A 15,564-nucleotide genomic window follows, 5' to 3' on the forward strand; every position below is an offset into this window, starting at 1 on the left:
ATTCAAAATTACTTAAAAATAAATATATTCTTCTTGTTTTGTTTCATGAAAAAATATTGTTTATTATCAATGAAATTATACAGTTTAGTATAATTTAAAATTGCTTAAAAATAAAATCCATTCCTTTAATTATAATTAAAGGAATGGATTTACAATTTCTGGACATTACAATTAAATCCTTTAATTGTAATCGGGGCGGCTCGTTCATAGGCACTACAGAACTGTAGCACTAACAATTTTTCTCGATATATAAATATATTTATGAATTTTTTTATATTTGCTTGTAATATTTAATTTTATCATCAACAATCCTATACAATTCTCTTATTTTGTATAAAAAATAATAAAATCCATCTTGTAGCACTTAGGAGGGTGAAGGACGCTAGCACCTCTGTGTTTAACACAGTGTCATATTGCTATGTGCGCAAGCATATGCACATCATAGTGAGATGTGAGCTATTAACGTAATGTGGCACTGTCCATTGCGCAGTTCCACTGTTGTTTATATGCAGTTTGTGCCAGTAGTAGAGTGTTCGTAGTTCTTATCATGTTTACTCTGTCTCTTTAAATATTTGGACATTACAATTAAAGAATTTAATTGTAATGTCCAAAATTTGTAAATCCAAAAAAAAATCCATTCCTTTAATTGTAATTAAAGGAATGGATTTTATTTTTAAGTAATTTTGAATTATACTAAACTGTATAATTTTATCGATAATAAACAATATTTTTTCATGTTTACTTTTTTAAAAATTTTTCCATAATTTTGATATTTTATTCAAACACGTATACACTGTACTTACAGTGTGTATGCATATTTCGAAAGTTACGGCACCCATACGATTTCAAGCCATGAGCCGCCACTGATTGTAATGTCCAAATATTTAAAGAGAAGGAGTAAACACGGTAAGCACTACGAACACTCTACTACTGCTGCAAACTGCATATAAACAATAGTGGAACTTTGCAATGGACAGTGCCGCATTATGCTAATATCTCACATCTTACTATGACGTGCATATGCTTGCTAGCGTCCTTCACCCGCCTAAGTGCTACAAGATGGATTTTTATTATTTTTTATACAAAACAAGAGAATTGTATAGGATTGTTGATGATAAAATTAAATATTACAAGCAAATATAAATAAATTAATAAATATACAGGTAACCCTCGTATAACACGGATGTTAGGTTCTATAGAAATGCCGCGTTATGTAAATCGCGTTATGCGAGACTCAGATTACATAGAAGAAGTAGGGTTAGGTTCCGCAATCATTTTTTTTTTAAATTATATAAACAACAATGACATACCCAACAAAAATATATTTTTATTTAATTCTTGTAATTCATGTAAATTAAGGAAACATATAAACTATGAAACAAATATATAGTATAAACTTATAAAATTACAACTTGTACGTAATCTTCATTGCACATAATAAAGTGCATATTTTAATCGTCATCACTGTTTTCAAAACGAACATTTCGTAGATGTTCTTTATTTACGACTGGCTGGAAGTCGTCATCACTTGAAATCTCTGGGACATCATTTGTATAATTCTCATTGCATACTTCGGCTGGTTTAGTTATGAAGAAGTCCGTAATACGACCTTGCTGCAATTTTTTATTAAGTTCATAATATGGAGCTAAACAAATATCCAATTGTCTCGTGAATTTTCCAGAGACCTCGTTGAGGGATCATTATCCATAAAATAACTTACTAACTTTCTTGCTGAGTTCAATCCTTCTGCTAATTTCTTTAAACCGAATTCTTTAACGGATTCATCACAATCAGAATCTTCGACAGAATTTTCTCCGTCATTTCATTCGACATCATCTATTAATTGTACCAGTTCCTCCTAATTTAAATCTATTTCTCCATCAATTAATTCACTAATTTCGTTTTCAACCATATCGCAAAAGCTCTCTAAGTGGCATTACTATAAAAATAAAATTTTTACGTAAAAAGCATTACATATTGTTTGTAACTCACCAGAAAATAAAGTGCTCAGCTTGAGAAGAACACACTTATGATTTTTAATGCGCTTTCCTGGCAGAAAACGAAGACAACTTTCAACGATAATTAACCACTTTTACATGGTAAACAATTGATGTACATGCGTCCTAAAGGGTATTTCCCCTAAAATTCACAACTTATAATTACATGCACGATACGTGCAGAAACAAATTTAACGAAGATAAAATTTGATTTTTAGGTCACGTGGTGAAAAACATATGAAAAGATAAAGGGTTACTACAATTTGTAGACTGCATTATAGCGAAACCGCTTTATACGAGGGTTACCTGTATTTATATATCGAGAAAAATTGGGGTGCCGCAGTTCTGCGGTGCTTATGAATGAGCTGTCCCTGGGTATAATAAACGGAAAATATAAAAAGAAGAAATTACTATGAATATATTATTAATAAATTTTATTATAATGAGATATTTAATTTTATTTAACCAGATTCATCACTCTGTTGCAAAGTCTAGTCACCTCTAATGAGAACTCATATTCTGCGATATCTCCTACTGATTTCTCAGTTCTAATGCTGCAAGAAATCGGTAGGAGATATCACAAAATATGAGTTCTAAGAGATAATCAGATTATTATAAAGATCATAGAATTGAAGGAGAAGCCTGAAATATGAACCTTAATCAGTTATGAGAGTGAGAAGTGGGGAATTAGCATTGACACTAAAGGATAGAAGTCTGTAGAGAAATTGGTGTTTGACATAAATCACTACACTATTAATGGACATCTACATGTAATTGTGCCACTATTGTTGTAGATGTGAACATGAGAGAGAGAGTGGTCAAGGTAAAGAGGATCAAATGACAGAGTGATTAAGATTTCAAAAGGGTAGATTAAATATCATCAGTACATATGAACTTCAAAACTACTACAGGTATTACTTCAGAATGAGGACAGCATCATTGGAATGGATCTCATTGGTCTTGTTTTTTTTTGGGGGGGGGCATAAAGGAATTAAGTTTTGGATGCATCTTAGCATCAAACTGAATAATCACTTTAAAGAGAGAGAGAGAGAGATGAACATGTTATTGCATATAAAACTAGTGATGCAGCAATCTAGAAAGATTCAATTCAGATGAACAGATGGGAGAAAATATCAAGAACTGTAAATCCCATATAGGCACTATCGAAAAGGCTAATAACATCCTAAGTAAAGACAGGTCATTTACAAAGAAAATATATTGATTGTTGTGGGATGTGGACAGAAAGAAATAGTAGAAAATAAATCGCTCTATTAAAGAAATAACACATCTAAAAGTTAGATAAATGTAGCCGAGAAGAAAGTTGACCCCCTGATGAGTGGAAATACGTAACTATAAGAAAACTTGTACTGCATGAAGAAGTAATGAAAATCTGAGGGAAGCGATATTTTTAGAGGCTTTTAAGCGAGGGAAACCTACTGAGAATGAGTGATAACATTGAAACAAATATAGAAATCATATAACGATATCACTAGAAGAGGTAGAATATATTTTAGTTGCTAATTCTTTGGAATTATGACCAATGCATCCAAGGTTATAATAAATTTAGTTTAATCCTTTATCCAAGTGTAAGCAAACAAAGTCCACGCCTGAAGTTTATCACGAGTTGCCTCAGGACTGAGGCAACTCGTGGTAAAGGTGGACCAAGCTCTCATCACTCATTGTCTTAGTATCTCCCATAATGCAAAGCACATCTTCTTGCGGACATGTATAATACTATGCATTAAGGGAAGGGCCACTATCCAGACCGGTTTCGACCTTTATTGAGGTCTCATCAGTGGGTGCCAGACTCAGAGGTGGCGATACCAAGGTGAAAGCAATGGAGAAGTCATATTTACCTATACGAGTTGCCCAAAGGTATCTCACATTATTATTAAATTACTCTGGATTTAGAGAAAGATGTTGGAAGTTTTTTCCCATTTGGTTAGACTATAATAAATTTAGTTTATTCCTCATTCCTGAAGATATTTCATGTGCAGACTTTGTATGCTTACACTTGGATAAAGGATTAAACTAAATTTATTATAGTCTAACCAAGTGGGAAAAAAACTTCCAACATTTTGCTCTAAATCTAGAATAATTTAATAATAAGGTGAGACACCCTTTGGCAACTCGTATAGATAAATGTGACTTCTCTATTGCTTCTACCTTGGTATCACCACCTCTGGGTCTGGCTCCCACTGACGAGACCTCAATAAAGGTCGAAACAGGTCTGGGTAGTGGCCCTTCCCTTAATGCATAGCATTATACATGTCCACGAGGAGACGTGCTTTGCATTATGGGATATGAAGACAAGGAATAATGAGAGCTGGTCCACCTTTACCATGAGTTGCCTCACTCCTGAATATACTTCAGGTGCAGACTTTGTTTGCTTACACTTGGATAAACGATTAAACTAAATTTATTATAGTCTAATCAAGTGGGAAAAAACTTCCAACAACGTCCAGGGTTATGAAGACGGTACGACTGTTAGATGTGTGTTCTCTGACCAGTTTGTCTGTTTTATGGAATGAGATGCCCAAGTTTTGTAGAGGAAAAGCCTTACCACTTTCTTATCAGATCAACTGTCTTGACGACTGTTTAATTTTCTTTGTATCCAATTGAAATTACATGATACAAACATCGTATTGTGTAATTGAAATTTTAAGATTTCAGATTGAAAATGAATCGAAAGCGTAGTTTCATTGCACAATATACAAGCATATCACGTAATGAAAAGCTTCATTAGAGGCTTTCGATATTGTTTTTGAACATTATTTGCAAACATTATAGATGTTTATAATGTTATGGAATTAAATTACTCATGCATATACTTATTAGTCAGCATTGAAATTCAAGGTGACAATTGTTTATTTGATCATTGAGTCCTCCTCACTATTTATGAAATTTTTTTATTAACCTAATTAATTGTAGCTGAATTAAATTCATTTACAATTTTCTCTGTCTGTGTGTGTGTGTGCATGTGCATGGGGGTGGGATGGGGGGGAGAGATGTACTGAATTCAAAACATTTTCTTTACATCATGTCAATTTAAAAAAAAAAAAGGTAAATTTCATATTGTGTTTTAAGAGCCATCCTTAACTGGTGACACTCTTGGAATGTGGATCAGAACTCTATAATAAAATGTATGGATTATCTTTCAGTCCAAAACGGTTGCTTAATTAAATTCATTAATCTGCGAAACAAGGTTAACTAGTATATCATTTGTAAGATTTCAGTTTTGAATATAACGTGTTTCGTTTACCCCTTCACTGCCTTTTTGCATTTTATACATTTCTCCTATTATTAAGATATTTTTATAACTTCACATATTCATTTCTTCCCCACCGTTATATTCCCCCTCATCGAGGAATATAGTGTGTGGGGAAGAACTATGCAACTGTTGAAGGGGAATACAGCAGTGAAAAAAAAAAACATGATTTTATTTCAGAAATAAAACTTGATTGTCAGTTGACATTAAACTGAATAAATATATTTATTATGAGTATTCACCCTGTCCAAAAATTTAGGATACAAAATGTGTGATAAAAGCCACCAACTAAAGATTGATTGTTTTAATGCGGTGCCCATGAGACTTTACTGTGATTTGCAGCGGTCCACTCTCTTGGAAATCGCCTATTTGTTATGGGGAAGAGGATTAATAAATTAAATAATTCTATTTTGCAACTCTCCCTCATCCTCCTCTTACATTTTTTATGGTTTTTAATTAAGAATATACTGAAGTTCAAATAACATATGAAAAGTTAAATTTAAGGCTTTAATTTAAAAAAAAAATGCAGTCTAGTATTAATGTATTTAATTTGCACACGTTGTTAATATTTGCAGATAAAAACATTTTAATTAGATATTGTCATTTTGTCATATAACTTTGATTATTGATTACCATATTATATGAACCTTCTAGTATATTACTTATTAGAAAATATGTAAAGTTCTTTTTCGCTTGAAGTTGCAATAGAAAGTGACTTTTAAATATATTTGTGGCCTGGCATTGCGACTGTTTTTGTATGAATCTTGAGAACATCTTAGAAAAAGAACAAAAATTTCCACCATTATCTGTTTTCTAGCAAATATTTTTGACAAAAGCAATTGCACTTTTACATTTCTATTTATTGAACAATCCTCTGTAGATCTAATGATTGTTTATAAAGTGTGACGCTTATTGACACAGCTAAAGATTGACGTTTCCGCTGACACAGTCATTAGCTTGTTTAAAGATCACAAGTATATGTATAATAATTACAACATTGAAAAGCACATCATTAACAAATAAAGCCGGTTCAGAAATCATTAATGTATTAAGTAATTCAGTTAATTAATCTAAATTAATATGACAAAAGCATTGATAATTATGATCATAAGTATATGTATATATATATACAGCTAAGTGACTTATAAAGTGTGTATCAGATATTAGGAAATAAGTCAAAATTTTGCAGGAAGGTTGCTTTGGTGAGCAGCCAACGAGGGAGGAGCTATTCCAAAACCCCCCAAAATTTTTGACTTTAAATAGTTCTTTTTAAATTTTCCAAAAAGATCCTTCTTCCTTTAACCTTAAAAATGCTTCAGGATACTTGAATGGTACTGTTTTCTGTTTTTGAGATTTAAACAGCAAAACTCTTCCATATCATAATAAATGAATAGCTATTCTTGCCATATATATGACAGGTTTTGCTTTGGCAAATTTTGCCTTTCAAATGATATGATTAAAATCAAAACATAAACCATAGAGCATCAGTTTGCAAACTTTTTGCCATCACACCTCCCTTTAGTGTAATCTTAATGTAGATACCTTCCCTGATAATCCATACAAAATGAATACAAATGACACGTGCACGTAGGCACTACAACACAGTAACTGAGAATGAAGTGATGAAGCTATTGTTCTCCTAAAAGTCCTGATGGTGCCCCCTAGCAGGTTAAATATGTGTTCTTGGCCATTGGGCTGAAGGTCCTGATGTAAGCCTCCCAAATTTGGGGCAGTCTCATACAACCAAGGTTTGGAGAGTTTCTTAGGGCTGAGGCTGATTCCATGAATAGTCTTTTGAATTTGTATTTGCTACAGTGTATTACTGTAGCTTTCTTCCACCGTATTCTGTGGCGTGTATCCAGAGCATGGTCTGCAACATTGAAAAGTCAATACGTGCACGTGCCTTTTTTGTAAGTTCCTTTTGAAGATGGCAATGTGACATTGCCGAAATATTGGAAATATTTATTAAAGTGTAATTTAATTTATATTCTTATCTACGTTGTCAATTCCTTAAGTGATTTAGTAATAGTCTATGAGAACAAAGGAATAATGAAAACAATACCTTTTTAATAAAGATATCAAAAATTAAAATGTTCAAATGAAACAAAAATAATTATTTATTCTAAACAATTATAAAATAATTATATAATTCTGTAAATAATTATATAAAACCATACTACTCACTTGAAACTAGTATTTTGGGATAGATGATTTTATTTTAATAATTGTCCAGCTAAAGGTCCCCCCCCCCAAGACTGTCTGTATCTCCATTGGGGGGGGGGGTACAGAGTCCCAAACTGTACTCCTCACAGTTTGGGAAACTCTGCCATAGAGGAATTATGTTAAGTGTCCATTTAAATTTTTACTTGCTTTCACACTGGATTGTTTAGTATCCTTTATGTATAATGTGAATTTTTTTTTGTGATCAGAAAATATTGGTTTGAAATCCAGCAAAATATCTGTAGCTTCATAAATACTGCTATTTATTTTATACTTGTAGTGCTTTGTGTTACCAGCTTCACATCTATTTACTTCAGTTTACCTAATAGATTATTGTGTTTACATAATATGTAAACTTCAGTTTACATAATAGATATCCTCTCATACATCATGCAAAGTTTAATATTATGGTACACACTTCCATGAAGTAATATATTCCCATAGTATCAACCAATATCTGAATTCTGTAATTTTCCACTTCTTTAACCACCATTCCTGAGGTACTAATCAGTCTGTGATGTGCCTCACCTTGCCTTGGCCATGTAAAGGAACTTTTCACTCCCTTAGGATCCTGTCAGTGCTAAAACATATTATACATATCTTGTAAAAATATTGAAAAGGCATATGATAAGTTGTCAGCAGAAATGCTGTTCAAAACACCATAATGATATGGTATACATCTGTAGCATTATACAGAACAGTATTACTGTATCATCTGCTCAAGTTGCAAGTCAGTTCTTAAAGATGATGACTGATATGAAATTTGATTGGATGGATTAAAAGATAAGGGTGCCTGCTATATCCAGTGTTATTCATCATCCATGTGGATCACATTATGAAGGAAAGTGGCATTAGACCTAATATCAAAATTTTATGCCCATGCTATTATATCCTTAAGTAAATTTAGTACTTATCTTCAGGATTCTTTAACTAAATTGAATAACTGCTGTAACTTATTTATGAAAATCAGAAATAAAACGACAAATACCATGAAAGCAGGAAAGTACTGAATTCTTACTGAAGAACCTATAGGATATGTAAAATATTTTAGCAGTTTAATCCCAATTTTAGTGAAGATGGAAGATTAAATATGGAAATAGATAATAGAATAAACAAAGCTGATTATCCCAGGGAGCTAGTTAATAGCCTTATATGGAAAAGAGGGAGACTAATATTAACTCATAGTTCTGAGAGTTAGATTAGAAATCAAACAGTTCATTGGCTGAAACCACAGATATGAAAGTTCAGAAAAAGAGAAACAAAATGGGAAGAGTGAACAGGTGACATCATGGCAGAAGCATATTAAAAAATGAAATTATTAGAAAAGAACTTGACATTATTATTCAAAAATGTATGATCTAATATCAATTGGTATGATTACTTGAAACCAAATGAAAGAGGTAATGTTAGTAATACTGGTGTTTGATGCCAGGATGATAGATAAATAACCTAGAGAAAGAGCAGGATCTAGGTGAGGTGGATTATGCACGTTTAGTAGCCTTAGAATACTGAAACATTAGATATTGGAGGTTGGCAAATAACAGATTAATTTTGAAGAAAATCACAATAATATATTGTGATTTAATAATCACGAAAAAAATAGTAATAATGCAAACATAATTTTATAGTACTATCATAATATCATCTACACCCCTCCTCTCCCAGAAGGTATATATATCACCAATTGATGGATCTTGCAAAATAGTTGTACTCATGTTATGTGTACATCTTCACAAGAGATCTCCTTGTGCGACTACTTGATATCAGTCAGTCAAGCTGCTCTATATATAAGCATCTTAGCTGTAAGGGAAATTCACATGAAAGTATTTCTTTGCTTACACTGAACTAATGAAAAACATGAGTATAATTACTTATCAAGTGTAATATATTTCAGGTTGTTTGCTTGTAGTCAATTTCATTGTAATATTGTTCAATATACATACATACATACGAGGGTGGTCTGAAAAATTCTTGGCCTCGACCATAGATGACAACACTATCGGCAAGATTTTTTTTTTCTAAGTTGGTACATCTGTCATAAGCATCTATGTAAAATTTTAAGTCATTCTATCAAGTTGTTTGTTTTATACAGCTGTCTGAAGCAAAAGTGTTGTCTGCCTCCCTTGAAATGGATAAAATTGAGTATCGTGTGGTTATAAAATTCTTTGTAAAAGAAGGTTTAACGGCAAAAGAAATTCTTTCGAAGTTCAGAAAAGTTTATGGGCACTCTTCTTCATCTTCGACAATTAAGAAATGAGCTACTGAGTTTAAATGTGGCCGTACCTGCCTTGAAGATGATCCACATGAAGGACGTCCAAAAAGTATAACGCCAGAAAATTTTGTACACTATTTATTACTATGGAGGAGACTTGAATTTACCATTACACATCATTCAAAACTGTGGACAGAAGTCGGTTGTTCAGTGCCAAAGAAGACAAAGTCTGTTCCGTCAGCAAGAAAGGTCATGGCATCGGTGTTTTGGGATGCTAAAGGCATTTTGTTTATTAATTATCTTGAAAAGGGTAAAACAATAACCGGGAATGTTATTCCGATGTTTTAACTAGATTAGACAAAAAATGCGTGAAAAAAAAACCCGGTTTTGCAGAAAAAAAAAAAAATCATCTTTCATCAGGACAATGCACCTGCCCACAAAGGTGTTTTGGCAATGGCGATCTGCACCATGAAATTAAGGGATTTACACCATGAGTTGTTGGAACATCCATCCCGTTCTCCAGATTTGGCCTCCTCTGACTTCTATCTCTTCCCAAAACTAAAACTCTTCCTCGATAGTCAGTGTTTTTCTTCAAATCAAGAGATGATTGCAACTGTAGAGGGTTATTTTGCAGATCTTACTGAGAACCACTACAGGGATGGGATAATGGCATTGGAACAGCATCACTGGAATAAATGTCTTAGTTTTTAGGGAGATTATGATGAAAAATAAAAATAATTTTGAAATTATAAATTCATTTTTTCATTGTTAGGCCGAGAACTTTTCAGACCATCCTCATAGAGTAGCCATTTAAAAGTACAATTTGTTCTTCTTTTACATATGAGCAAGAAATGAAATGAGGAAGAGAGAAATACTCTGGCAGTTTGTTAGGCAACTGATATTCCTCTTTCATGTTACTGTCTGTGTGCAATTTGTAAATGGTATGAACTATTGATGCAATTCGTTGAGATAAATTGAATTTTTTATTTTTGATATAATTGAAGTTAAAATGATTAGAATGAATATTAATTATCAATTTATATTGCATCGTATCCTAATAGCATTCAATTCTTTGTCTTATTCAAAATTAAAGGAATCTTTTATTTTGTTTATTCATACCTGTTTGTGTCTGCAGGCATATTTACTTACCGTTTCATCTGTAATTTTAGAAAACAGTGAATAAAGTGGAAAAGAAGGATGTGGAGATTACTGAAGAAGTTATCAACAATTCTCCTCCTAAGGAAGATGCACAAAAGATGAATTGTAATAAGAACAAGAATGATGACCAAAAGGTGAAGAAAAAGAACTTCTTAAATAAGGTAAGTTTCCCCCCCCCCCCCATTTGAAGGTGAAATGGTTGAATCCAGTTTATATCCTATTTTATGCCTTCTTTGTGTATCTTTTTTCTTAATCCTTATGGGGTCATTGTGATAGTTAAGTTTTAACAAAAATAATCTTATCCATTTATTTTAGGCTTACACAGTGATCAGAATACATTTTGGAAAATTATGGAGACAACTACCATGTTTGAGTAAAATTTTAGTTTAATATAAACCAAAATCAACATTCAACGTTTCGATCTTTATATCTTTAGGCCGAGATGCTCCAGAAGATCATCTTCTGGAGCATATACATTATTGTAAAAATATCTTTATTTTATTTAAAACGTCTTATTAAAATCTTTTATTATATCTTATTTTCTTTTATTTAAATCTCCCTTTAAAATCCTGCTTTATCTCACTTAAACTTTCCTTCTTTACCTTGTTATACATCTGACTTATGGCCACAAATAATATAAAGCTCACGTGTGCAAAACTTACAGAACAAAGAAATCGCCTCAGGCCAGAGCCAGTCTCTTTGTCTGACCCACTGGTGTTTATTCTTAACTGAATTTGGAAAATTTAGTTAGTTTCTAGCTGCACCACGAAATTCATGGGGGGGGAGTTGAATTTCCCTCCGAAGAAAAACACAGTAAAACGTACGGAACTTTCCTCTCTTATCTATCACTAAATCTATCAACGTATATTTACTAATCTACAGTCGTGGCAATCTAACTTTAGGACACGCAGATTTGAATTAATGAGTAATGCATTGGAAATAGAAATCAGGCAAGTTATTTAAACATGAAAACAATTTATTTATCATCAAAGAAATGTACGAAATGTCAATATTAAATTCCAAGTAAATCAGGTTCTATGCTTCAATGACAATTCTCTATACCAATTACAATTACTACTCTTATGAAGACAATTCTTGTATGATGACCACGTGTCTATAATATTTCCGTGGTTAGCACCTTATCACACTTAGAGCAATCTCACTTAAACAAACTCAGGCATAGCTACTAGCAATAATATTAAACACGCGATATTTCAACCTTAAAAATTAGCTAAGTTTTCTCTCAGATATAATTTAACAAGACCATTCAAAGGTTAGTATCAAGCCTAAAGTCCTCAAGTATCATAACAAACAAACTCTACAAGTCACCTTCATAATTCTTCTATAGCTAAAACAATAGAAAGATCTTACTTTAAAACTGTTGTCTGGTCCTCTCTGATTGATCCTTGGAATCATTTCCTTCTATTACCTTCCGACCTTAAGCAACGAACACGGGTACTTTCTCCGGGATTATTGAGATCTCCTCTTACTTTTTTTCGAGCTTCGGGAACTTGAAGGCATTGAAGTCCAGTATCTACTTTTTTCTAGGAACAACTTAAATTAGTTATTTCGCACTTCTGGCATCTAATGGCTGATATGCAGGTCCTGTTGCCAATTTTGAATCATCTTCTACGATGATTAGCAAAACTCCGTCGCCGTAATGTATATCTTATCCCAGTAACTGCTTGATTCGCTGACCTTGTCACCTTCTCAAACCCGTATCTTCACGTGACCTCATAACTTCTCGCTGACCAAGGAACCACTAAAAAGCCCCCTATCGCCATAGCAAACCCCCTCTTATATCTCTCCGATGACCTTGGGTTCTGTTACTTATTAATCCCCTGGGTATTACATTGTTCTGCACCCACCACCTTTTTTTTCGGTCATTGCATTAAGGTGGGACCCCCCCCCCCCCTTGCAATGTTGACCTTCGAGGTTACAGTTTCCCCAGGTCATTAGTTAATACCTTAATCCGTCTAGAATTACTGGTGACTAAGAGGTTTCTTTTGACAATTTATCTTACACCTATATTCCTTTGTTCTTTTACAAAAATCCTTTGAGGTGAAAATATTCAGTAATATACAAAAATATTATTTCCAAATTAAAAAATATGAAAATTTCTTTATTAACCCACAAGTATTTTTAGTGAATTTTGTTTACCAGTAAAATCGGCATATAAGGTATTTTTGTATAAAAATATTGATTTATAATGATTTAATGATAAAATATATACTTTTTATAATGATTAAAAAAAAGATTTATTGGAATTAATTTTCTCTCTAGGAAAACTCAATGTTATAACTCACTCATCTATAGCATGGTTTATTATAGTCACCATACCAAATAACTTCTTTCTTTTTACTAACAACGTCACTTACTTGATTTCTGTTATTTCCTGATTTATCTGTTTCCTTGCTTTGTTGATTCTTATTTTCCTGTTTAATTTAATTTTCTTTTTCTCCCACTGTTTATTTAAACGCCCCTTGACTTTTTGCAATTCCTGCATCGTCTCTCTGATGATCTTCTTCAACTTCGCTATTTTGGAGGTTAATTCATTTTCATTATTTGTTTAATCTATACATTAAACAATAACCATTATTGTTTAATCTATACATTAATAATATTTCAAAGGAGCTGACAGGAGATCTTCCCAATACTGCAGCATTTAAAAGATGATTTCAATAGGCTAGAAGTGTGGGCAAAGAATGATGGTTGTCAGTTCAGTGTTAGTGATATTTAACACCATATTGGGATTATGGTGTTAAATATCACATTTAACACCGTAATTAAATAACATTAAATATCACATTTACCACCATAAAGGGTGGGATTATGCTTAAAGTAACCGACAAGGCTAAAGATTTTGGAGTTATGGTTGTTAGACAGTGACCTGTAAGGAGCTGGAGGTCATTTTGCCTCTTTGCAAGGCTTTGATATATGACTGCACCATGGACTACTGTGTGCCGATTTGATCTTTTGGGTTCCAATGGGATACAGAAGCTGTGGAAAGACTACGAAGAAGAGTTAAAAAGATGATTTTGGAATTATGCAATGTAGATTGCAATTGAGAATATACGGGCTGCAAACACCAGACAAGAGGAAGAAGGGTGATATGATCAAGGTTTATACATTTTGGTAGGGCATTATGGGATATCAGGTGATTTAGATTTTTCGTTACATGGAAGATGGGAAGAGAACAAGGGGGCATTCATGGAAGTTAAGTTTGCATGCAGTTAAGAAAGGAGTGAAAGCTAGATTTTTTTCTCATAGAACCATGAGTGAGTGAGTGAGTGAACCAGTTTGCTTGTTAAAGTAGTGAATATATCTAGTGTGCATGAGTTTAAGAGAACGTATGACAGCTGGTGTGGTTGATGCATGGCCTCTGTTGATGAGTCCTTTACTACTCCCTGGTAGTCTAATAATAATAAATTCTTCTTCCCTTGTTTTTTCCATTTTGTTTCTCTTAAACCCTTAACTTCTTAATTTCAAACACTTCTTCTTCCAAACACTTAATTTCTTCTCCATGATAACATCTGCTAACTCTTGTTTTTACCTCTAATTATCTACGTGTTTAGTGTTTTTATTCTCAGTTTCCTTTCCTTTCCTTTCCAGTACACATTGTTTACCATTTAAATCTGCCTGCCTTTGATTCCTTTGTTTCTTTTTAGCTTTAATAAATCCACTACTAGCTTACTCAACCTATTGTAGTTTCAGCCTACTTAAGTAAGGCAAACAGCACATGAGAGAGAGAGAGAATACAGACTCTCACCCAAGAGATGAAAAATAGGAAAGATTCACCTATGGCCTTTGAAATATTCTAATAGCATTGGGGGAGGGGAAGAGAAGAGAGTAGAGACTAGTTCTACATATAACAGATGTATATTACACAAAGTAAGACATGGTCCAGCATATTGTTATAAGACACAATCATATTAAGGTTTGAAATGAAGTCACAACCAGAAGTGGTAATGTTGCAGAGGCCTTTTCTGCAGAATGGGTGAAATGCCCATTACTGCCAGTGATCTATGGTTTATTCTTTATTCAAAGTGGCCCTTTTTAGAGCTGATCCCATACTTCATCTTAGGAATGTGCTAGTGAGAGCAGGTTCTCTTCCAGGTAGGACATATGCTGGCTGTTATTATTGTTATTATTTTACTATAAGAACTCACTACACTATAATAGCAAAATAATGGGTTTATTAATTTTACTGAGATTTTATTAGATTCAAACCAGAATCTGAGCATAAAGTTGTCAGAAACACATAGGCACTATAATCGAGTATGTAATGGAATAATGCAAATTGTAACAGAAGAGCAAGAACTGAAGTCTTAGCAATTACTCTTTGTGACTAGATATAGTTTTTGCTTTAGGTTGAAAGTGATCTTAGAATTTTTGTATTCTAATTTTGGGTAACTTAATGCAACCATACTTTTTCAGATGAGGGGAAGTGATATGATGCATTGCTGCTGCTGCTGCTAACTTCAAAAATTGATATAATGGCTTTCATTTAAGATTGCTCAAGATGCCAAAAAATATTGATAATATTCAGCCTGTATCTTCCCGCTACTGTGTGAAAACCTCTCCCATTGCAGAAAGGTTGGGTCTTCTTCTCTTATGATGACCCACTCTGTATTAGGAGAGTGTATATATGTTTATATATATATAACTAGGGGGGGGGGGACTCCGCCCCGCCTGGTGACTACGGCGCC

The 15,564-nt window shown here is 33.1% G+C and overlaps 1 protein-coding gene across 1 annotated transcript in view; it reads left to right on the forward strand.

Moving 5' to 3' along the window:
• The window catches only part of LOC150110013 (uncharacterized), a 594,272-nt gene that overhangs the window by 246,040 nt on the left and 332,668 nt on the right, over window positions 1-15,564 (forward strand). Inside the window, exon 2 of the mRNA XM_090390616.1 lies at window positions 10,867-11,016. Coding sequence (XP_090246742.1) covers window positions 10,867-11,016 — 150 coding nt within the window. The remainder of the gene's footprint in view (window positions 1-10,866; window positions 11,017-15,564) is intronic.

This window comes from Typopeltis vanoorti, chromosome 1 (assembly GCF_054136105.1).
Source record: "Typopeltis vanoorti isolate ZY-2024b chromosome 1, IOZ_Tvanoo_1.0, whole genome shotgun sequence".
NCBI lineage: Eukaryota > Metazoa > Arthropoda > Arachnida > Uropygi > Thelyphonidae > Typopeltis > Typopeltis vanoorti.